The sequence below is a fragment of the Arvicanthis niloticus genome, chromosome 22 (assembly GCF_011762505.2).
Source record: "Arvicanthis niloticus isolate mArvNil1 chromosome 22, mArvNil1.pat.X, whole genome shotgun sequence".
NCBI lineage: Eukaryota > Metazoa > Chordata > Mammalia > Rodentia > Muridae > Arvicanthis > Arvicanthis niloticus.
Genome location: NC_133429.1, coordinates 4,254,381 through 4,279,635, shown reverse-complemented (window position 1 = coordinate 4,279,635; position 25,255 = coordinate 4,254,381). Strand labels below are relative to the sequence as shown.

Here is a 25,255-nt window from a genome sequence, read left to right as displayed (position 1 = left end):
TAGCCAGAGGTAGAGATTTCTGAAAGAGTCCAGAATGAATATGATCAGACTGAGCTGAGCCATGTGAGGTGAGAGGTAAAAAAGGGGGAGAGGGAAGAAGGGGAACTAGGTGCAGCACCCAAGAGGGCAACGGTACAAAAGGGATGGGTAACCAAAATGGTTGGATTCCATAGGGACGTACAGCCCAGTCCAGCCACCCACATACCAGAAGCAGCAGCAGCACCACCACCACCACCCAGCTAGAGAGTTCAGGGTAGGAGCAAGGTATGTAAGGACCCTGTAACAGGTAGGGGCTGAGGGATGCCGGGAGAACCTAGGGGCCAGGTCCATTTTGACATGTTAAATAGGCACCTCAGTCATTTGTCCCAGGGTTTGAGACTTAACTATGCTCTGATCTTAAATCCCTCCCTGGTAATCAGGACACTCGAATAGGACTATAGGGGCTGGAGGAGCTGCCCCGTGTTGTATTTTACTTTGAACTCACCAGCAGCAGACCCTGAGACAAGCATTTCAGGGTAAAGACTTTACCTGGCAGCAGTCCTAAGACAAGATTTTAACTTCCAAGCATCTCTTTGAGAGGGTATCCCAGGACACATCAGAAACACTCCTGGGGAAGCAGAGTGGGAGAGAGACAGGAGCCAAGGGCAACATGAAGGACGTTTACAGTGTTCAGTTCTGGGCAGAGAGAAAGGAACACTCACCTCAGGGTCATCCCAGCCACAGAGAAGACCCAGTGCTGCTTCAAAGGCAGTGTCTGTCTAGAGTGTGGAGGCTGCACTGCAAGGGCTGAGCCTGGTACCGGGACAGGGAGCTGTGATGCTGACCTTAAGCACAGCTGCTGTGGAAGGTTGCAGGCATAGTGAATAATGGTGTTTGCCCTGCTTTGCCGCAAACACATGAACACATATTACATACATACACATACACTCACGCACAGACGCCAAGATGAGTGTATGCCATCACCTAGACAGATTCAGGGTCACCAGTGCACACAAGCTGTAGCAAATCGGCAGGCATGCACACAGAAACATGGGCATTCTTGGAGGAAGAACTTTATAGACTGGTGCCTCTGACCAGCAGAGGGAGCCTCTTACATACATATAAGAGAAACAGGGCACCTCGTCCCCAGCCTCCTTGTCTTAAAAGAATCAATCACACAGGCTTAGTGCTATGAAACCCTGTCTTAAGAGGGTCGGCGGGAGGGCGTGAAGGTGTGACTTGAACTATGGCCCCATCCCTCCCTTCCTCCTCTCATTTATTCACCTTACGAGGTTCACAAATGTCGAGTTTTATGATCCTGTAAGACTCACAGTACCAGGGAAAATTGAGGAGCAGAGAATAGTGCCCAAGCCCACCTCCAGGAAAGGGCCCTACCATGATTAGATCTCACAAATAATGCCTTCCCATGCCAAATTTTTGTGGTTATTTTGTTTTGTCCTGTTGCTGGAAGACGACAAGGTTGTGTATGAAAAAACTGGGAAGACTTTGGAGAATGATGGGCTTGTGGAGCTCCTCCATCCTGGCGACAATGTAGGAGCGACAGCACTACCGAGGGCCAAGTAGCTCGGATTGAACACGAACTCAGCAGGCAAGTACCGTGGACAGTGGACATTGGCCGACGATCCCATAATGTGACACCAGGGGTCGCCCCAGGACACAAGACAGTTTTGCCACTGCCACAGTCTTGAAATTCAGTTTAGCAGATACTCTAGGCCACCTGCTGACTCCCAGTGCTGTAGTAAGGATATTGGGTGAGTTGCTTCCCTCTGAGACCTCAGTTTCAGCATCTATTAAATGAGATATCCGCTGTGGAGCGGTGTGTGGATATTTAAATAAGAACATGTGGGAAGACAACTGAGCTGTGACAAGAGTCATTCCATCTCCAGTTCAACGCCACCGTGGGCCAAGGGCTGGGTTTGTGCTCTGAACGGAGTGCTGGGCTACCTCAGCCGAGCCTGGGAGGGGCACAGGAAGCATTAGGTCTCATCTGAATCTCACTAGAGTAACGTGGGGAATCTCTAAGTCTTGGTCTTTAAACTCTTTTTCATGCATTTGTGTGTGTGTGTGTGTGTGCGCGCGCGCGCACGCACGCATTCCAGTGGACTCACACATGTAAACACACACACTGGGACACTGACAGTCTTGGTTGAAGGATGGTTTGCTGTTCCTTGCAATACAGGGGTCAAGCGCAGGACTCCACCATTGAGCTACATTCCACCCCAAACCCTTAGTCCTTTTTTTTTTTTTGAGACAGGTTCTCTCTGTAGTCCTGGATGTCCTGGAGCTCCTTATGTAGACCAAGCTGGCCTCAAACTCACAAAGACACTTCTGGTCCTGACTTGGATTAAAGATATGTGCCACCAAGCCCAGCTCCCTAAATACTAGACTTCCAGAATGTGTGTTCCAGCCTGCAATCCACATTCAAGTTCAAGAAGTATTAACAGGAGTATAAGTTAGTGTTTGAGTGTTTGCCTAATACAGACTACAAAGTCTCCATCTTTCCCAGGACCCTGACCCACACACAGTATGTCCCTACAAGCCCCATTCATAAGAAGCCTGGTCTAACCGTGTCTTTCTCCGTCCTTTCTCATACCTTCCATGACTCCCTGTAGCTGTTTGCTCTCCGTCCACTACCCTTCCTCCATTCTGCTTCCATCACCCAAATCCTCACAGTTACTCTAGTGAGATTCAGATGAAACCTAATGCTTCCTGTGCTCCTCCCAGGCTCGGCTGATGTAGTCCAGCACTCCGTTCTGGGCACACACCCCAATCCTTGTTTTCTTGAGACTGGGTGTCCACCTGGCCCAAGCTGGCCTTGAACTCGAGATGGAGTGACTCTTGCCACGGCTCAGTTGTCTTCCCACCTGTTCACATCTGATCCATGCACTGCTCCATGGCTTGGATAGCTTCTAATTATCTCACTTAACAGACACTGAAACTGCTGTGGGCTCTCCATGCTCTTCCCCAGCCCAGCCCTTTACTGACACCACCTGGGATGCTCTTCCCTTCCCTCAGTCCATTCAACTTCTGCTCTTACTTCAGCCTCAGACTTCCCCTGACACTCCACTCCCCATATTTCTGTCAGATTCACCGGGAGCCAGGGAGCTCATGCTTGAAGCATTTGTCGTACGTTGTAAATAATCATTCACAGGTATAATTGTTTGTTCAACTTCCGCTCCTCTCCAATGAGAAGGAAAAACTAGGCTGAGCTGTGCATCTGACCCCATGCCAGTAGACATTGAATTAATATGAGATCTATTGACCAAATAAACAGTGCACAAATTGTCCCAAAAAAAATCTGACTTTAGTTCCAGATCAAACAACTATGTCCCAGTTGCTTCCCGACTGCTAAGAGGCCCACCTCCCCACCGTGGGCTCCATATCTGGGACGGGGTGAGGTGGGCGGAGTGGGGTGGAAGGTGTCTGGATCCTCTTGCCTTTATTCTCACTCTTAAAATTGAGAAAATTCAGCAAAGGGATGGTGGACAAGAAGGAAGGAGCTTGCAAGGGTCCAGGTCTACAAAACAACAACAAAGCAAACAGCCTAAGTCCTGAGATTCAGCTTGAACAGTCCTTCCTTGGAGCTGTGGGTCTCAGGAAAAGTGACGTTGAAGATTCAGGACTGCAACCCTCAGGCTCCAGCTTCTAAATCCTCGGTTTAGAAGCTAACCTGGGCGTAGCCAGAGGGAAAGCCAGAGGATACAGCCTCAGCTGTGAGTCTTAGGTCCAAGGAAGTTTCTGCGCCAGGCCTAGGAATAGGAATCCACAGGGCCAAGGGAATCTGATTCATGCTGGGGGCGTGGCCCAGGCCGAGGGGGCGGGGCCTAGTATGATTCCCTCACGCTGAAGGGCCGGCGAGAGTAATTCAAACCGAAACTTTGACCTCAAGGGGTGGAATCAAATCCCAAGGGTGGGCTCTTGTCCTGAGGGGCGAAGTCGGCACCAACAAGATGCTCCTCTACAAAGCTCTGTCCTCCAGTACTTTCGAGGAGCGTAGTCAACACCCTCAATATCTTGGGGGCGGATCCAGGCCATTGGAGGCGTGGTTTAGGCCTGAGCGGGCGGAGCCTGGACGCCGGGATCCGCGAACCCGGGCGCACTCAAGCCTGCGAGGGTAGCGGCTCCACGTTGAGCCAAAGGCCGTTCTCCGAGCGTAGAATAAGCTCCGGCTTCCTCCGCACCTTGTGGGTTCGGTCCACGCTCAGGCGGAAGCGCAGTAGTGTCAGCGCCACGACCACACGCATCTCTGCCATGGCGAAGCTCTGCCCGATGCAGTTCCTGCAGAAAGGGTTCAAATGAGATGCAAGAATCCTTAGGACGTGCAACCCTGAGAGTCAAACGTTCAAATCCTAGCACACAGCTTACTACTACCAATGCATCCTGACCGCCTTTATCTAAGCTTCAGTTCCTTCCTCTGTAGAACTCGAATGACGGACGACAGCATCACACAGCTATTGGAAGTATGTGAGCCCAGAACCCAGGGTACCCAGATCTCAAGGACGGAATTGTAGTCTGATTCAGGACCTCTTGGTTCAGTCAGGGAATCAGAGGGGACTTAAGTTGCCAAAAATTACTCGTGGGTGGGGCTTGCTCCCTGCTTCCTTGGGGCACACCCCTGATCTGACAGTGGCTCTGCCCCTCCCATTTGTAGTGATGTTTGGGGTTAGTAGAGGCCTTACCTGGGACCTGCTGAGAAAGGTACAAAAGCCAGCGGAGAGCGCTGCTGTGGGGTGTCCGGGTCAAAACGGTAAGGATTGTATACCTAGATAAAAATTGCCTGGGTGAGTCTGGGGACTGTCCCAACCGTCCAGCCCACTTGCACCTCAACCTCTGAGGACTCCTGTAGCTGAAACACCTTGGGGCCATTTGTTCCAATCTATCACACCCGCTACAGCCTATCCATGTCTGTCTCCTGTTGTCAAGCACCCAGGCTCTTTTTCTACCTCAGAGGTCTTTACACTTGATGTCTCCTCAGCCTGGAACAGGCCTCTCCCTGTTCTTCATAATGATTAGGTCTCAGTTCAAACATTACCTTGTCTTTGGGGCCTCTCTGGATCCCTTGAGCATAATTCTCCCCACCCCATCTGTTTCTACCTCCTTAGAACATTTACCGATGCCCAAAATGATCTTATCTATCAGTTAGTTGTCATAAGCTTTACTTTAAGGTCCATGAGGGTATAGACAGTGTCATTATAGGTTATCACTGCTAAGCACAGAAGTGTGACACACAGAAGTTGCTCGATGACTATTTGTTGACTTTGTAGATAAACAAGGACTGGCTGAATCAGGAACAGCGGGGCCAGTCCCTGCAAGCAGCCCTGAGAAGCCCCTGAGAAGGAGCCAGGGCCACTGGACGACAAATGCAGAAACTTACCTTAGAGTCAGGCCACACGATGGGGTTGTGGTGAGTCCCGTAGATGCTGACCAAGCAGATAATTCCTGGGGGTGGGAGGATTTGGAATCAGTAAGACCCAAGGGAGTCTCTGGAAACACACACACACACACACACACACACACACACACACACACACACACACCTCAGCTGGTCCTTCAGTCATAGGTTGGATCCCTGTGAGGCAGCTACCACCACTTCCTGTCCATCCTTCTCTGAAAGCATTTGCTGCCCTGCCTACTCTCCCTGCCTCTTTCTGGCTATTCCACTCACTGTCCGTACAGTATGGACGTCAGTCCATCATGGCATCAGTTTTGCTCATGGGCACACCATTGTTCCTTTTACCTCCCTAGGCTCCCTTCTTCCCTCTGGATGGAGTCAGGTGCCTGTGCTTGTTATTCAAGGCACTCATTCACCATCTGCACTCTGATGCTCTGCTCCATCAACACGCTTGCTCTTAAATCTTGGAGAACGTGGCCTTCCACATTCCCTCCCTGGGTAGAGTCTGCCCTCCTCCTGGGCTTCCCAAGCCTGTCTCTGCATTTTGTCCATCCCTGGTGCCACATGGACAGGAATACGTGGGGCCTCTCCTTAGAGACTGAGTGGTAATTAGGCCTGAGCTCCCGGCATCACCACAAATACAGCTTGCTTCTCGGGGAATGAATGGCAACTAAACAAACCTGGCCCTCTGCTCCAGCCCCCTACCCCAAAATATGTTCAGCACGTAAAACTGCTTTCTGTGAAATCCCAAGGACACGGGTGCAAGCTTTAGAACTCATAGTGAAAGAAAAGAATAGATGGCCAAAAACCTCTGACCTCTGACCTTTCTATGTGCATGTGTGCGCACACAAACAGACACACACACATAATCGTCATCATCCTATTTTTAAAAGACTCTGACCTGCCATTAATGACTACCCAGAGCCAGCCCTGCCTCCTCCACTCCTTCCCTTCCATCTGGATACAGGTACTTCGACCTCCTCTACAAACACCTAGGTTTCCCTCTGATGATTGGTTTTGCCAACTTGATACACTCTAGAATCACCTGAAAAGGGGTCCCAATGAGGGATTGCCTAGACTAGACTAGATTAGATTAGATTAGTCTATATGCATGCCAGTAAGAAAGTTTCTTTTTTTAATTTATTTTTATTTTATATGTACTTTGTGTGAGAGAGTGAGTGTGTATATATGACACGTGTGCGGGGCTCAGAAGTGAGTGTCATATTCCCTGGTACTGGAGTTATAGGTGGTTGTGAATTTCCCAAGAAGGTGCTTAGAACTAAACTCAGGTCCTCTGTGGGAGTAGCAAGTGCTTTTTATTTTTTTACTTTTAGGTTTATTTGCTTATTGTGTATATGCGTATTCTACCTGTATGTGTATATGAGTACCTGTATGTGCACCACATGCACACCTAGTGTATGTGAGTATTTTACCTGTATGTGCACCACATGCACACCTAGTACCTGCAGAGTTAAAAATGGGGTGTTGTATCCCCTAAATCCAGAGTTACAAAGAGTTATGAGCCAGTACTCTTACAGTGCTGAGCCATCTCTCCAGCCCCCACGGAAGATATTCTTAATTGATTACTTAAGGTGGGAAGACATACTGAATGTGGGTGGCACCGTTTCATGGATTAGGACCTGGACAGAATAAAAAGAAGAGAATTGAACTCTGGCATGTGGGTAGTCATCCATTGCTCTTTGCTCTTGTCTGTGGCTGCAAAATGACTGAGGATTTTATGTCTCTGTCACTCTGACTCCTCTGCCATGACAGACTATAACCAGGAATCATGAACCAAACAAACGCTGTACCCCTAAAGTTGCTTTTGTTGGGTGATATTATCACATCGACAGGAAATGAAACTAAGATACCCTCCTCACTCCCAAAGCAACTCATACCCAGGAATCTTTCCCATCACAGGAACCCTGCACCATAGCAGGCATGGCCAGAGCCCTGTGAACAGTGCCACAACAGCAAAGGAGACAGAGCAGGCACCTTTGGGGATGATGCGTCCATCTGGCAGCTTGACATCCTCTGTGCAGCGACGAGAGATGAGGGTCACCGGTGGGAACTGGCGAAGGCTCTCCTTGATACACATGGTGGTGAAGGGTAACTGAGTCAAGTCATCCCTGAAGAGAAAGGAATTGTGACGCCCTGAACACACTCACACATGCAGGTGCGAGTACGCGCAGACACACACACACACACACACACACACACACACACACACACTAAGTAAATGCAATAGAAACAAAAAAGAAAAAGGTGACTGGGGTATAGCTCAGTGATAGTCCAATTGGTTGAAATACATGGTGTCCTAGGGTCAAACAAAATTATCTGACCGTCCACCCATCACAATACTGACAAATGGAAACAGAAAACGATGGTCCTGGTTGCTGGGGCTGCCACTGGGCCCCCACACTAATCTACCATTGATGAATAGTTGTACAGTCACAGGAGATGTGAGGGCAGCTGGAGGCCTCAAAGTCACAGCAAGTTGCCTCTCCCTGATACAGGCCAATATGAAACTCATAATATAGCCCAGGCTAGCCTCAAACTTTTAGTCCTCCTGCCTCAGCCTCCCCAGTACTGTGATTATGGGTGTGTATTATCATGTGTGTGTGTGTGTGTGTGTGTGTGTGTGTGTGTGTGTGTGTCTGTGTGTGCATCTGTTGATGTATGGATTCATGTGAATACCTATGGATGCCAGTCATTTCTCAATGTCATTTCTCAGGCACCATCCACCATCTACTTACTTACTTATGTACTTACTTACTTACTTACTTACTTACTTACTTTATTTATTTATTTATTTATTTATTTATTTATTTATTTATTTATATTTGGACAAGATCTCTTATTGGCCTAGAACCCTCTAGACTAGCTGGGCAGTGAGCCCAGGGATCTACCTATCTCTCCTCCCCAGAATTGGGATTTCAAGAGTTTGACACCATATCCAGCTTTGGTGTTTTGAATAAGAATGGATTCTATAGGCTCATATATTTGAAATGATTGGGAGGTGTGATCTTATTGAAGGAAGTGTGTTGCTTAGGATAGGCTTTGAGATTTCAAGGGTCAATATCTCTCTCTTCCTGCTGCCCATAGATCCAAATGTACAACTTTCAAGCTCCTTCCCCAGCACCATGTCTGCCTGCACGCTGCCATTGCTTCCTGCCATGATGGAAATGGACTAAACCTCTGAAACTGTAATCCAGCCCCAACAAAATTTTATGAGTTGCCGTGTCTTTACAGCAATCGAGCACTGACTAAGACACCAGCTTTTGCTTTACCATGGGTTTTCATTCATGTTTGCAACGCCAATGGAGGAAACCCCCACAATTTTTTTTTTTTGTTTTGTTTTGGAAAGTGACTCAGATAGCCAAGGCTAGTCTCAAATTCAACATGTAGACAAGGCTGGATTTGAAGTCCTGATCCTCCTGCTTCGTCCTTTTAAAAGCTGGAATGTCAGGTGTGGCACCATGCCTTGCTACAGTGTTGGGTTCTCTGTGTCACTCAGAGTCAGCTTACATCTTAAGACTGTCTTCCTAGTCTCTGTTCTGCACATCCTCTCTGCATCATGATTGCATCACGATCACACGGCATGCCATTTCAGCCAGACTGGAACATTCCATCCCAAGGGTGATGTGTCTAAAGGCACGATTTACAGGGCAGTAGGCCTTTCCTGCCCCACTCATACTGAGCTTTACCATGTGACTTGCCTCCTCTACAATGTTTCAGTGCACACAGAACTTTTTTTTTTTTACACTTCTGGAATCTGCATTGAAAAGAACAGGCTCCAGAGTAACCCCAGATCCTAGAAGAGTTAGGAGACATTTGGTGAAGACCTGAACCCAGCCAACAACTTGGAATCAGCCCCACTCCACTCAACTGAGCCCAGTAGCATGAAAATCTTGTGCCAGTCAGAGCTATAACTAAATGCTTGCCGCAAGCCACTGAATTTGAGGGATGTATGTTGTGTGGTGGGAAGGCAACAGTTGCTGATGAAGTTGTCCTGAGAACTGCTGAACTAGGGACAGGCACCATGAACATTCCCCATGTTATGAATTGGAATTCTGAAAGCTGCAGAAACTTGTCTTAAGACCACACAGTCAGAAAGTGGCAGCTCAGAGACTCACACCCAAGACTCTGGCCTCATTCTCTTCCCTCAATCCCCCTGCCCCTCCAAACTGACCAGTCCAGCTCCTCCACCTCTCGGCCTCTCATGATTTCCTGGATCTCTGCCCGGCACTTCTCCTGGTACTCTGGATACTTTGCCAGGTTGAACAGCGCCCACGACAGCCCACTGGATGTTGTGTCATGACCTGTAGGCAGACAGATGTTGGAAAGCTACTGCCTTCGTGTGCATATTAGAGAGTCCCCCAAGGTGTTCCCCACAGCAGGAGGATGGGGAACTTCTTCCCACCAACCCTCAGCCTCACTCAACATCCTTACCTTCAAACATGAAAGTGTCTGCCTCAGCCCGGATGTCCTCATCGGATAATTCTTTCCCCTCTTCATCCTAAAATGAACAGTGGAGGATGCTGAGTTCACTGTACTCAATGCCTGTACTCCACTCCTACATCCTAGGGGCGCCCCAAAGTCAGATATAGCTGTTTCCCCATTTGTCTATTCCATTCTCCTTCTCTTTCTACTTTTATTTTTACATGTATTCATTTACTGTGTGCACACATTTATTTAGTGTGTGCCTTTAGTACATACGCATGAGCACTGTATACAAGTGCATACAGTATGGTGCACATGTGAGAGTCAGAGGACAACCTGCTGAGGTCATTTCCTTCCTTCATACATGTGGGTACCAGGGATTGAACTCCGGCTGTCAGGCTTTGCAGCAATCTTTACCAGCTTAGCCACGTTCTCAGGTCGTCTTGTCTCTTCCACCCAACTCAACAGAGACTCCATGTGCAGCTCAGACTGGTCTTAAACTTGAGATCCTCCTATCTCAGTCTCCCAAAAGTGGGAGTTACAGATGTGCACCACTGTGCTTGGTTTGCCATCTGCCCTGCCTCTCTTAAACTAATGAGTGTAAATATTCCAGACAGAGTGAAGGACGCAACCTACTCTAAGAAAGACAAATGGGGAGAGGGGGAGGAATGTCAAAGGGAGTTCATACAGGCATCACTTGATAATTATATTACAGTACAGAAAATGAATTAGGGGAACAAAAAGATGGATTGATAGGAAAGATAGGATCGATGGGTGTCTCCTGCCCATCCCAATAGGCTGCGTTCCATTCCCAGAACCCACATGGTATAAAAAGAGAATCAGCTCCTACAATTTGCCCTCTGACCTCCATTTTTCACAGGTTATGTGGCCCAGTGTAGTCTCAAATTGACAATTCTGTTTCAACCTCCCAAGTCCTGGGATTATGTGTCACCACAGCCAGCTATTCTGAGTTACCTGGAGATAACTTACATCTACAAAAGGAGCATCACCATTTTCGCATGCAACTACTTAATCTTAATGCTGCACACCTGCAGTTACTGAGCAGCTCCTGACAACCATTTATCCTGCTAGAAAGTCAACAACTTTGTCATCAGGTCTTATCAGCACCTAGCTACAAGAGATGGGTACTTCGATCTCAGTCAAATATTCTCGAAATGGCAGAGCCATGGCTGGAATCCAGAACTATATAAAAAAAATCCACACAAGAAGCTGGGCATGGTGTCATATCCCCACTGTACCAGCACTAAGGAGACAGAGACTGGGGGATCAGAAATTCAAAGTCATCCTTAGGTACACCAGGATTTTGAGGTTAGTATTGGCTAAATGAGACGTTACCTCAAAAATACAAAATAAAAAATAAAAATAAAGCAACAGATTAGGAAGGCTGGACAGGTAGCTTAGACTGCTTGCTGCTCTGTAGAAGACCTAGGTTTGTTTCTCAGCACCCATATCAGGTAGTTCACAGATGCCTGGAACTCCAGCTCCAAGGAGTCTGACCTCTTCTGGACTCTAAGGGCACTTGTACTCAGACACATGTGCACACATATTTAAAATAAATGTAAAAACAAGGGACTAGAAGGAGGGTTTTGATGGTGAGAGGACTTGCAGTACAAATAGGAAGACCTGAGTTTAGATCCCCAACACCCATGTCAAAAAGAATAAAGTAAATAAAGAATGAAAGGAAAGAAGAAAGTTGTGGATTGGTGCACATCGGGGACAGAGAGACACCGATCTCTACTATTGGATGGACAACCAAACTAGATGAAATAGCAAGACTCCAGTCCTGTGAGAGACCCTGTCTTGAGGCGATAAGTCAGAAAGCCAGAGAAGGAAAACACCACTGACAGATCCAAAGGTGCCTGCATAGACACCCACATCCACACACTAATGTACCCGTCATACCCACAAAGAATGAACTGTAGCTGAATGATAGAGCACTTGCGTCAAATTCCTTATGGCCTGGTTTCAAGTCTCAGAACCCCAGTGATAATAAAAATAACAGCATTTTGGTTGGAAGTTTGCTCAGTGGTTACAAGCACTTGCTGCTCTTCTAAAGGATCCTTGTTCACTTTCTAGAACCTTGTGGAGAATGGCTTCCAACTATCTGTAACTCCACGTATCTACTGCCCTCTTCTGGCCTCCATGGGCATTGACATTTGTATGCACATACCCACAAATAGACACGTAATTAAAAACAAGAGTACCTACACAGAACCTACAAACACATTCTTGCATGCTTTAATCCATGAGTAGAAAACAGACTAGCTGGGCATGGTGACAGACATGTAATCTTGCCATCCAGGAGGCTGAGAAAGAGGATCATAGAGTTTAAGTTTGAGGCCAACCTGAGAACTGGAGAGGGAAAGGAGGGGAGTGGGGGCAAGATGGCTCAGTGAAGGCACTTTGACACTAAGCCCAGTGGACCTAAGTTTGATTCCTAGGACCAGACCCACATAGTTGAAGGAAAAAACCAACTCCCAGGAGTGGTCTTCTGACTACCTCTGTGGCAGGTATGTGCACCCCATATACAGAGAGAAACACACACACACACACACACACAAGCACGCGCCTGCACGCACACTCACGCGCACAAATAAATCAGTGCGACTGTTTTGTTTTGAGACAAGGTCTCAGTATGGAGCCCTAGATGTTCTGGATCTTGCTTTATAGTCTCCCCTGGCCTCAAACTCACAGGACTCTGCCTACCTCTGTCTCCTGAGTATTGGGATTAAAGGCATGTATCACATCCTTAGCCAATCACTGTAATTTAAAAGGTTTGTTTTAAAAGAAGGAAGCTGTGCATGTGTCCAGGACAGAGCTTAATTGTTTTGACATCAGTTGTCCCAGCAGGATTCACAGCCAGCTTGCTTACGTATACAGGGATGTTCCACAGGACAAACCACACTCTAGACTATAAGGGGGCTCGTTAAATGAAAAGAACTAAAGTACTCTGTTGTGACATCTGAATGAAACTACCCCCATCATGCACCTACTGTAATCCCTGCGACTTCGAGCATCTTTTTTTAGCAGTGAGTGCAACTCCCAGCCGGCCTCTAGGGGCAGGAGCCCGCTTCCACCAATTCTCACCTTGGCCAGCAGCAGCACGTCTATGAAGTCCAAGGTCTTGCCCTGCTTGGCCTTCAGCCATGCCTCGGCGCCCTGCTGGCGCAGCGCCCTCCGCCGCCCCTGTATGACTTCAGAGGTGAAGTTGTGCACCGTGTCACAGGCCTGGCGGAAACGCCGCCCGTCGGCTGTGAGGTAGTAGATGAAATCCAGGTAGTGATGCAATCGGTATTGGCGCCGCACCACCAGAGCGCTCAGTTCGATGATGGAAGAGATGTAATCGCTCATTCTCCTGCAGAGAGAAGGGCCGTGAACCACCTGCGCGGCCCAGAGACACATAGGGCAGCCCAGAGGCCGTTGCATAACACAAACAGATATTAAACTATTTTGTTATTTTTTTAAATTATTTTTATGTTATGTGTATGCATGTTTGCCAGCGTGTATGTCTGTGCAGCACGCACGTGACGAAACCAAAAAGGAAGGCGGATCCACTGGGCTGGAGTTACAGATAATTGTGAGCTGCCATGTAGTGTCTGGAACAGAACGCTGAGCTCTCTAAGGGCAGCAAGGGCAGATAGCTGGCCCATCTCTCCGACCCATATATTTTCTTTTAATCTATTTCTCTCTCTCTCTCTCTTTCTCTCTCCATGTGCACGTGTGTGTGTGTGTGTGTGTGTGTGTGTGCGTGTGGTGTGTGTTGCTGGAGATGGAATGCAAAGGTTTGCATATTCTAGGCAAGCACTTTACCAGCTGAGCTCTCTCGCCAGCCTTCCGCTGTTTTGAAATGGGGTCTCATGTTGCCCAGGATGAACTCAAACTCATTATATAGCAAAGAATGACCTTGAACTTCTGATTTTCCTGCCTTTACTCGCCCAAACACTTGAATTACACTGCCACATGTGGCTTATTTTATTCAAACACTATTTGTCTTATCATTGTTTTATTTTTATTTATTTTATGTGTGCATGTGCTTCAGTTGTACATCGGTACATCACATGTGTCCCTGGTGCTCTCAGAAGTCAGAAGAGGATGTCGGATCCCCTGGAACTAGAGTTACAGTTGGTGGTGAACTGCTAGATGGATGCTGGGGCTCAAACCTGGATCCTCTGCACTAGCATCAAGTGCTCTTAATCACTTAGACATCTCTCCTGCCGTGTTTTTATTATTAACCCCAGGGGGAGGGGTCCTGAGTATATACATGCCCACCACATGCATGCAGGTGCCCTGCAAGGCCAGGGGAACACACCAGATCCCCTGGAAGTGGAGGTACAGGTGGCTCTTCACTGCCCATCATGAGTGCTTAAACTCCAAATTCCAGTCCTCTGCAAGACATTATGTGCTTGTAACCACTGGATCATCTCTTCAACTCCGTGCCTGCTTAATTTAATTTTATTGCACAAGACTAGAGATGGAGCAGAGGGTGTTCTACATGAGAGACACAGTGCTTCACAGCTGTACAACCAGCCCCATAACAAACATTGAGGCATGAACTGAGTAACTGTTATTTTATTAGTTTAGTCAACAAATATTCACTGAATGCTTTTTACATGCCAGAGAAACTGCCAAATCATTTTATCCTTAAAGCATCCTCAAAGTCAGATATTTCCATCTTTGGCTTACAAAGGACTGGAGGTTGTGGCTCTGTCCTGTAATCCCAACACTCAGGAGGATCAGGAGTCTACCCTGGGTACCATGTGAAAGCTTGTGTCAGAAACCAGGAGGGTGGGATAGAGGCATGACCCAGCCCTTAAGAGCACATGCTGCTCTCCCAGAAAATTCTGGTTTGATTCTATGTTGAACCCCTGGCAGCTGCCTGTAACTCCAGCTCCAGAGCACCTGGCACCTCTAGGTTTTATAGGCACCTGCACTCATATGCACATACCTATGCACAGACACATAGCCATAATATTTGAGGATAGTAAGTTTTTCATATATATATATATATATATATATATATATATATATATATACACACACATATGTGTGTATATATATATGACAAAAAGGAAGTAGGACAAGGAAGGAGAAAGGGGGGATAAGGATGAAGAAAAATAACAATACAGGAAGAAGAGGAAGAAAAGAAAGGGGATAGGAAGAAAGGAGGAGGGAGAAGAGAAAGGAGAACTAGGAATGAAAGAATGAACTGGACGTTTCTAGGCTATACCCTCTCTGTGGGGAAATGGGGAGAATAGTGTTTCCTGAGCATCTACTAAGTGCCAAGACACTAGCTGACATAGGTTTATTTACTTAATGTTGCATTTATGTGGGTTTTGTTTTCATTTTTGCTTGTTTGTTTGTTGTTTGCTTGCTTGCTTGCTTACTTTTGAGATAGGTTCTTATGAGGTGGCCCAGGATAGCCTAGAACTCACTACGAGAGTTGGCCTTGACTCAGAGGAATATGCTCGACTCTGACTCCAGAGCACTGAGATCAAAAGGCATGTGCCACCAGGTTGTCTGAGATTTTGGTTTTCACTACATTGTCCAGGCTTAACTCAAACTCAGCATCCTCTGGCGTCAACCTCTCAAATACGGAGATTAGGAATCCCAGGCGTGGACCACCACACCCAGCCAAAATCTCATTCTTATAAAAGAACTAAAGCTGAGAGAGGTGACGTCACCTTGGGGGCCACCCAGGAAGAAAAAAAAAAAAGAAACCAAGGTTTCTTTCTGAGGGGGTGTGGCCTTAGTTTGCACCACAACAGGGACGGTCCCACTCTCCTCCCACTCCCACCCACCCTGGAGGCCATACTTACTCCTGGCAGTCACTGTTGTAGCTGAACACACATTTCTGAAGGCTGTCCAGGGTCATGAGGCTGACGTGCTCAAACATGTCAAAGGAGGTCGCTGAGCCCTCGGCCAGATGCCGCCGCCATTTAGCCTGTAAAGGAGACGGAAGGCAATCAGGCATGAAGAACTCAAACAAGCTGGTTAGACAGGAGCCAGGCAGGATCCTCACGGCCAATCTGGTTCACACATAGCAAGGGATGCCCCGCCCCCGGCTCCATTTGTGACCTCCCCTGCTGAGGCCAACCTCTTCCCACTACTCAGTCTTAGGACTCACGTGCATGGTGTTTGTGCACTGGTTGAAAATCTTCATGTAGGGCTTCAGGATGTCAAAATGGAAGGCAGGTGTGAGCAGGCGTCGATGCCGGCTCCACTTCTTCCCTTTGCTGATCAAAAGTCCATCCCCTGAACCCAGAAAGACAAGACTAGAAGTCCATCACCGCTGAAGCCCGCCAAGGAATCCCACACCCTTCCCTTATTCCCGGTGTAAAAGATAATCAGTATGACTCTGGTTTCAGTATGAGGTGTGCTTAGAGCCCATTGGGGAATCACAGAAGAGGACGTACTGGGCCCATCTTCCCCAACTGCCGCCAGCCGGTGCCTGCTTACAGGATCTCAGTTCATGTATCAGAACCGGAGGGAATCTTCAGTCCTGAGATACACACCAATAGGGCTTTTGTCTTGAACTACTGGGATAGGAATCTGGGGAGGGGACAATGCTAGACACCAGAAGGATAAGGACCTCCTTGAAGAACTTGTCTAATGGGGAATCCAAGGGACAGAGAAATATTAGAAATATAAAAGCCAGTTTGGGATCAAATTGGGGGATGGGCAGCCATTTGGTTTTTCTCTAGGCTAACACTCAACTCTGTTACCTTGTAAGATAAACTGTCTTACTTTCCCTACTCTGAGTCTCCAGTAATCTTATTATGAAGTGAGGATCATTGTTTCCCACAACGGAAACCCCAGCTCCATCCTCCTCTTCAGCACTTACCTAACCAAGGCTTCAGGAAGCTATAGAAAAACTCATCCTTCGGTGCAATGGCAGCTGTGGGGAGAGGAGTGGCAATGATGGTTCTAGAAAGCGTTCTGACCCCTGACCTCTGCTTGTGACTTCCTCGGGCCTCTTCTCTGGGCCCCTGCCTCCCATGTGGCCCCACCTTCACACCTTGAGAAATCTTACAACATGCTGATAGGAGCTTGAGTCTCTCCTACTCAGACAGCCCCCACCCCTCACCACTGCTTTTGTAGAAAGAACTAGGAGTTGGGCACACTGTGCATTCTGCTTGTACAATGTGGTCATACATTATGCTAGCAACCCAAACGGTTGAGAGGCCAAGTCAGGACAATCACTGTAAATTTCAGGACAGCGTCAGTTATATACATAGTGAATTCCAGGCCAATCTGGGCTGCTGTGTAATGATAGCTTTTCTTGAGGGAGTGGAAGGGAGCAGCAACCTTGTGCCTGCAGGACAGCTCTCTGTATGAAAGGGTGCTTTCCTATCTGATGACCTGAGTTTAACACCTGGAACTCAGAAGGAAGAAGGAGAAAACTGATCTCACAAGTTGTCTTCTGGCAACTTATATCTACATACATGATGTAGTACATACTTGTGTTACCATACACGCATATGCACACACATATACACACACACCAAATTAATAAATATTAAAAAAAAAACCCAAGCTTTAGAAAAATATCTATCTTAATGTCTGTCTATCTGTCTGTCTATCTATCTATGTTTGTATTGTAGACACACACACATGCCCTGGCACTTGTATGGAGGTCAGAGAACAACCTGTAGGAGTCAACACGCCCCTTCCATCTGGGTCACAGAGATCAAATTCACTTGGTCAGGCTTGCCAACAATCTCATTACCTGCTGAGTCATCTCATTGGTCCCAAATGTTGGCCTTTCTTATATTAAAAAATAAAAAAAGAACCAAACCAAATAAAGAGAATCCATTCTTAGCCAACCACTGCTCTATTGCTGGCTCTGCCTCAGTCAGTCCCTGCATGCTTCCCCTCAGCTCCTCAACAATCTCACAGCACGAGGTCACTCGCACAGGCAGCCCCGGCTGTGATCCCATAGGAAGGCGGACGCCCTCTGACCCTCCCTGCTGTCACTATCAGCTGTGGCCATCTGAGTCACAGCCGTCTTCCCACAGACACACTTAACTTCCCTTGTCTGTCTGCTTTGCTGGCCCCAAGGGGATCTAATCTGTGGCATCGATGGCGTCTTTGCCAAGCCACCCACCTGTCACTGTCATTTTCAAAGGGTTCGTTTTCAAAGCCAGCTGTGATCAGCCCCAGTCCAGACTTTGCTCTAAGCAGACAGCTCCACTCTCTGAGCCCTTGCCACTCTGCCACACAGAACCAAGAACACAGCGCCTCTGTGCTCCTAAACGTCAAGTGCCCCTGGTGGTTGGAGAGCATGCCTGTGTTCCTCAGAGTTCGGATGCTGAGGCAGAAGACTGACATCAGCTTGTGATACATAGTGAGATTCTTTTACCTTACAAGCACAAGGGACTGAGTTTGGTCCCCAGAACCCATATTTAAACAGTGACAACAAAGCCAACGGTGGTCAGTGGGCGGTGAGGTAACTCATCCAGTAAAGGAGCTTATGGCCGAGGCTGAACACCTAAGTTCCCGTCTCGGGTCCCACAAGGTGGAGAGAATCAACACCTGTGGCTTGTTCTCTGACCTCTTCACATGTGCTATGGCACTAGAGTGCCTCTGCTCCCCTCGCCAGATCCCAGCAATGAGGGGAGAAAGAGAGAAGCAAATGTGGAGCTCACAGGCCAGCCAGCCTTGCCTACTTGGCAAGCTCCAGTCCAGTGAAAGATCCTTAATAAAGTAAAAGAACTTGACAGCTGAGGTTGTCCTCAGGCCTCCACATAAATACATGCATGTATACATACACCCCAAACCAATACACACACACACACACACACACACACACACCCCAACAGCTGGATACTGCCCAAGTCACAAGTTAGAGAATCAGGAAGGTCCCATTTTCCTTTTCTAACCCACATCTGCTAAGTTTTCTGGCTGGATCTGGCTTCCCTAACAGCCAGGGAAACTGATGTGGCAGGTTTGACTGAGCTTGAACTAATGAGGCAGGTCAGGGTGTCCTACAGCAGGGTGTCGGGGTAGGCTCCTGCTCCTGATGGCTTCAGATAAAACCCTGCTGTTATGCTGCTGCTTACTTTTCTGAAGTGCAAACTTTGCAGTGAAGTCTAGGGAGGGACCCCATGTCACGGTGAGACTCCATTCTCCCAAGAACTTCAAAGAGGAGGGTGCTATTTGTCACTATGAGGTTCAGAACATCAATGGATCCCAGATCTTTGTAGACGATGTTGCAAAGACTGCTAACAGCAGAAACCCAGAGAAATCAAAGCTGATGCAATGAGATGGGTTTGGTGGTGTCTACCTACAAGCCCAGAAGGAAGCAGGAATTTCAGAAGTTCAAGATCACCTTGAGCTACATAGTAAGTTCAAAGCCATCCTGGGACACCTGAGACTCTGCCAAAAAAAAAAAAATCTTTCATTCAGTGAATGAATGAATCAAAGGGTGGATGAATAACAGAAAAAATAGGAATTGGGAAAATGGCTCTGAAAGTATGAGCACTTGTCCTGTAAGCATAAGGACTGAGTGTTGGTCCCAGAACCCAGGGAAAAAACCATAGGCAGGGAGATGGTTCCGTGGGTAAAGGTACTTGTCACCAAGCCTAAAGACCTCAGTTAGATCCCCGGAAACCCCATGGTTAAAGGAAAGAATCCACTCTTGCAAGTTGTTCTCTCACTTCTACATATGTGGTGTGGCTCATGTGTACCCCCAACACACATACAAAATGCATAAATAAATAAAAATTGAAATTATAAAAATCAAACTAGACATGGCTGCATGCACCTGTGACCCCAGTGCTGGAGAGTGAAAACAAAATATCTAAGGCTCACAGGCCACCAGCCTAGCTGAAAAATGTCAAGCCTCAGGTTCAGTAAGGACATGCTCCTTGTACTACAAGTGTGCACGGTCACATACACATGTGTGCACACACATGTGCACACACACATACACACATGCATACTTGTTTTTAATTTTAAAAGAATAAAGCAAAGAAAGGAAGGGAAGGAGAAATGGATATTGGATGGACGGATGGATGGATGGATGGATGGATGGATGATGGATGCTGGATGGATGGTGAGCTGGTAGGTGGATAGATGTGTTGATAAATGGGTGGATGAATAAGAAGAAGGGTAGAAATATGGATGGGTGGTAGATGAATGGTAAGTATATAAATGATTGGGTGATTAGGTGGGTGGATAGATGGGTGGATGAATGTGTAGGCAGATGAATGGGTTGGTAGGTGGGTGGGTAAGTGAGTAAATGGATGACTGAGTAGGTGAGTAACCTGATGTATAAACAGACAGATTGATGGACGAATGTGAAGATTGATAGGCAGATAGGTGAGTGGATGGATATATGCATGGACAAATGGATGGGTGGATGGATGGATGAATAGATGGGTGGGTGGGAGAATGGATGGATGGATGGATGGATGGATGGATGGATGGATGAATGGATGGGTGGGTGGGAGGATAGATGGATGAATGAATGGATGGGTGGGTGGGAGAATGGATGGATGGGTGGGTGGATGGATGGATGGGTGGATGGATGGATGGATGGATGGATAGATTGATGGGTGGATGGATGGATGGGTGGATGGGTGGATGGGTGGATGGATGAATGGATGGGTGGGTGGGAGAATGGATGGATGGATGGGTGGATGGATGGATGGGTGGATGGGTGGGTGGATGAATGATGAATGGACAGATATTTGAGCAGATGAATGGATGGATAAGCATGTGTGTGGTGGACTGTTGCCTAGGTGGCTGGATAGGTGAGTGGATGAATGCCTGGAAGAATGCGTGTATGAAGGGGAGGTTCTGATGCTAAGGTTCTGTTCCCCAATTGTTTCTTGATCTGTCAGTAAAGAAAGCCAGGGACCAATAGCTGGGTGGAAGGTACAGGCTGGACTTCCTGGTCCCAGGAGGAAAAGGCAGATGCAAGAAAGGAGAGGAAGTGTTTTCTACCATGCTTTGGAGGGAAAAGAAGAGCCAGCAACCATGTAAGATCTCAAAACAAAGTAGTCACATAGGCCACTCCTATGGGGGGCTAGAGGAATTTACCAACTGAAGTTTAGGGCAGGTGGGACAGACTGAGATAAGAAACTGATAAGGACACTATTTTCCAGGTGGGAGACAGCAGCATCCAACAGTTGTGCCAGTTGGCAAGTTATAAAGAAACAAACTGTGTGTGTGTGTGTTTTGTCCAAGGATTCAAGGGAAGCCAGGTAGGGGCTAGTAGCACAGTCACCTCCCAGTGCAAAAGTGGTAGGAGTAAAACTACATGCAACACATGTATGCATTCATGTATAGATGGATGGGTAATTGGAAGGGTAGATGGACAGATGAGGGGATAAGTATGTAGACAGATGTGTGGCTGTCCAGCCAGATAGATAAATGGATATATGGATAGATGGATGAATAAATAGATGGATAGATGGATGGATAGATGGCTGCATCCTTCTTGTACACCATAGAAAGGTTTGAGTGGAGAGACATCCAAGAATGAAATATGTACACCCAATGTGACTCAGCCACCAATGCACACTCCCCTGTACTGGCAAACTGTATGCAGAGTCATCCTTCATCCACACACCCCTTCTGTTGTCTTTCCATGCCCAACCCATGCAAGGTGATGCCAGTGACCTAAGGATGGCTCAGCTCCACTCCCTGCCTTCAGGAGCTCCTGGGTAGGGTGGGAAATGGAAGGAGAGGTCCACGCCAGCCAAAAGGCAGAGTGTGTCGGATGCTATGAAAGCCACAGGGGAGAGGCTATTGGAAGGCAGAGAGGCTTCCCAGTGGAAGAGGCACTGAAAGCCAGATGGCAGGATAGTCCCCTCTCCTCTCTTAGTTTTGGAATCCAGGCTAAGGTAGTCAAGATTCTTACTGACACCCAGAGCTGGTATACTGCTGGCTGGCTCATATGCCTGCCATTGTCCCTGCACACCAAAATAAAGTGCAAACCCATCTGTGCTCTGGTCCAGGTTCTACTTAACTCTCAGCCTCAATTCCTACTTGACCATGTATATGCCTTCCATTCCATCTAAGCCAGGGTACCTGAGATCCCATAGTACCTTCCAATATCTGTACCTCTGGACTGACCAGCCTCCCTATCTTGAACTCTATACCTGCCTAACTCCTACACATTCTTCAAAACCTCGCTTTATTGACCCTTTTTTCAGGAAGCTCATTGCTTTCCCATCCTCTGTCCCCTTCCCAACTGCATCACTGTCTCTACATGATGATCATGCTAGAAGGAGAAACTGCCTTTGCCAGGCTGGTAATGGCATATCAAAGGAAAGTGCTTCAGAAAGGCTCCTGCTACATGGTGCCCTGCTCAGAAGAGCTCGTATACACAAAACTGTCTTAGCACCTTGGCCTGGGGCCAGACTTCAGCTCTACCAGTACTTGTCATGTCCATGGCTGTCTTGTCTAGCTTCAGTGTAAGAGGATGTGCCTAATCTGCAAAGACCTTGATGTGCCAGGAATTCAGGGGAGATACCAGGGAATGTCCCACCCTCTCAGAGGAGAGGGGGAGCGGGGAAGGGACTCTGGGAGAGGGGCAGGGTTTGGCATGCTAATAATTTTTTAAAAGAAGAAATAGAAGGACAAAAAGCAGGATGGGGTGCAGGGTGGGGGTGGACATGAGAGTACAGCCCTGTTCCCAGGAGCATTGTCCAAAGCAGCTAGCAGTTAAGTGACTGAACGCAGCCAGGTGTGGGGGCACCCTGAGTAACAGTGGCAGTGGAGGGTGGCCAGGTCCACAATGAGGGGCAGGAGAGCAGGAAGCTGCTGGGGCCCCATAACCAGATCATAAAAAGCACAAGACTGATCCGTACCATGGTGTGGATGAACCTGGGAGACAAGAGGCTGAGAGAAACCAGACACCAAAGCATCCAGAAGCATCAAGTCCATCTGATAGAAAGCAGGTTATGGGAGCCAGGAGATACAGCAGGGAGGAACCAGAGGCAAGGTTGCCTCATAGCACAAGCTCCCTGTGGGATGATGAAAAAGCTTTGAAACCAGAAAGAGTAAGTTGTTGCACAACCCTGTGAACACACCCCGTCATCACTGATGGTTCACCTACAAACACTGCACGCACTGTACACTGAGTCAAGTCTTCCAGGATATAGAAAGAATGCAGCCAGGTGTGGGGACATCCTGGGCAGCAGTGGCAGTGGCGAATGGCCAGGCCCACAGTGAGGAACTGGAGGACAGGAAGCTGCTGGAGCCCCATACCCAGCTCCAGGCTGACTGGGCTCCATTCAGTCCCTCTCAGCTCTCCATCCTGTTCCTCTCATGGAGGCAGCCAGGATTTGAATGGGGAGGAAAGAGAGTGGAGGAAACCAGCTCTGTTTGCCAAGTGCCTGAGCACAGCCGAGAGGCTCTCTTTGGAGAATTCAGCCTAGGAACCTGATGGTGAAGGAAGAAGGAGGAGGAGAAAGAGGAAAAGGAAGAAGAAGAGAAGGAGGAAGAGGAAGAGGAAGAGAAGGGAGTGAGAGAGAAAGATAAGAGAAAAGACAGTAGAAGAGAAAAAAAAAAAAACAGTAAGGTGGCTCCCTCTGAGGGTAAAAAGCTTGCTACTGAGCCTGAGGGCCTCAGCTCCACTCTCGGGACTCACAGGGGAAAGGAGAGAACTGACTTCCACAATTTTATGGATATATGAACACACACACACATACACACACTAAAATGTAATAATAAACATTTTAAGGCACAAGGGAAGAAAGTGGTGGCACACACCTGAGCATATCACTGGTGTGAGCCACCCTGAGCTATATACAAAGACCCTGTCTCCAAATACCAAGCTGTGAAGTGAAACACAGAATCACACCAAACAGTCCCCTCTTGGCTCTGAAGATGATCAGCTCCATGCAAGGCCATGCTGAGGACCCACTTCAGGGGAATAAACCTGAATAGACTCACCCACACTGAAGGATTAGGACTGAAAATGGCACACCTAGAAAACAGACCCCTGGGCAATTATGGAAGACTTCCTGGAAGAAGGAGCCCATGGAGCTGAGTGTTGAGGATGAAAGAGCACACTTGGGATAAGTGGGGACAGCAGACAGAGGTACTGACTTCTGCCTTGCTGCCAGCAGGCTGCCCACAGGGCCACCGAAATGCTTGGTCATGGTAGGTATGTCACAGTCTTAGTGAAGGGGCTGTCATGGCCTACAACTGAGCAACACTTACTTACCAACCCCTTGGATAAATAAGTTGCTTAGATGTGACTGCAGCAGGTAAACAGCCTACGACACCCCTGAAACTCTTACCCACCTCCCCACTATTGCCCATGTTCTCACAACCTGTTTGCCTGGCCCACTTTGGCGAACTTCTATCCATCCCTCAAATCCCTACCCAAGAAACACTTCCTCTGGAGCACCCACATATCTGTAACCCTAGAAGGATTCTGGGAGTTTAAAGTTGATTCATCCCTACCTGAGGCACTCAGCACAGGCTTGATGTAATCAGGGTGCACAAGCACTAGGAGAGGCAGGAAAGGCCCGACCCACGCCAAGACGGCGTGGTGCATCGTATCCAGCACTCTCTTCTCATTTTGAAGGCCCTTCTCATTGGGAAGATACTGTGACAGAGAGAGAGAAACAATGAAGACATGACAACTCAGCTTATTCTGTTCCTCCCTCCTTCCCTTCCTCTCTTTCCCCCTCCCTCCCATTACTGTCTCTCTCCCCCAGAACACTGAAGACAAAGACCTGGTGTCTCACTGAGCTTCTCTGAGTCGCTCCCACCTCTAAAATAAGAAAGAACAAGAGGGCTGGGGGTGTGGCTCAGGGACCAGAATCCCAGAATCCCCCAGTGAGGGTTTGGGGACATGCCTGAGGGGCAGGATGTGTGAGACATTGCCTCATATGTGTAAGAGCCTGGATTCCAAAGCCAGCATAGTGTGTGGGGGGGGGTGGGGACACCCAGATCTGACTGGCCTGTAACTCTGTGTGTAGGAAATAATTATCTTTACCCGTCCTCTAGATCAGTGGTTCTCAACCTTCCTAATGCCACACCCCTTTAATACACTTCCTCATGTCATAGTGACCCCCAACCATAAAATTATTTTTGCTGCTACTCCATAACTGTAATTTTGTTACTGAAAATCATGATGTAAATATCTGTGTTTTCCAATGGTCTTAGTCAATCTCTGTGAAAGAAAGGATCATTCTATCTCCAAAGGAATTGCAACTCATAGGTTGAAAACCACTGCTCCAGATGATAGTGGGGCGCCATAGTGGTGTGTGAGCAGGAGAGAGTCGTGATTGGAATCCAAAAAGATGGCAATTTCAAGGAAGGCAAGGTCTCTATGTTACTAAAGATGAGCGCCTGAGTTCAGATGACCCTTCAGTAACTGGGACCAAAGGTTTGTGTTACCATGCAAACTAATCATTATGTCTCGAATGGGGTGGT

The 25,255-nt window shown here is 47.7% G+C and overlaps 1 protein-coding gene across 4 annotated transcripts in view; it reads right to left on the bottom strand.

Annotated features, from left to right (window-relative positions):
- Positions 1-3,422: 3,422 nt before the first annotated feature.
- The window catches only part of Cyp4f22 (cytochrome P450 family 4 subfamily F member 22), a 41,829-nt gene continuing 19,996 nt past the window's right edge, over positions 3,423-25,255 (bottom strand). For 3 of the 4 annotated variants that reach the window (XM_076919675.1, XM_076919674.1, XM_076919676.1), the window contains 11 exons: positions 24,278-24,422; positions 16,698-16,751; positions 15,981-16,108; positions 15,673-15,797; positions 12,944-13,211; positions 9,845-9,911; positions 9,585-9,714; positions 7,388-7,521; positions 5,375-5,439; positions 4,680-4,762; positions 3,423-4,278 (listed from right to left, as the gene is read on the bottom strand). In XM_076919675.1, the coding sequence (XP_076775790.1) occupies positions 4,101-4,278; positions 4,680-4,762; positions 5,375-5,439; positions 7,388-7,521; positions 9,585-9,714; positions 9,845-9,911; positions 12,944-13,211; positions 15,673-15,797; positions 15,981-16,108; positions 16,698-16,751; positions 24,278-24,422 (1,377 nt within the window). In that variant the 3' untranslated portion in view covers positions 3,423-4,100. Of the gene's footprint in view, positions 4,279-4,679; positions 4,763-5,374; positions 5,440-7,387; positions 7,522-9,584; positions 9,715-9,844; positions 9,912-12,943; positions 13,212-15,672; positions 15,798-15,980; positions 16,109-16,697; positions 16,752-17,960; positions 18,072-24,277; positions 24,423-25,255 lie in introns of those variants that run through there. The other variant, XM_076919677.1, reaches the window with a different exon arrangement.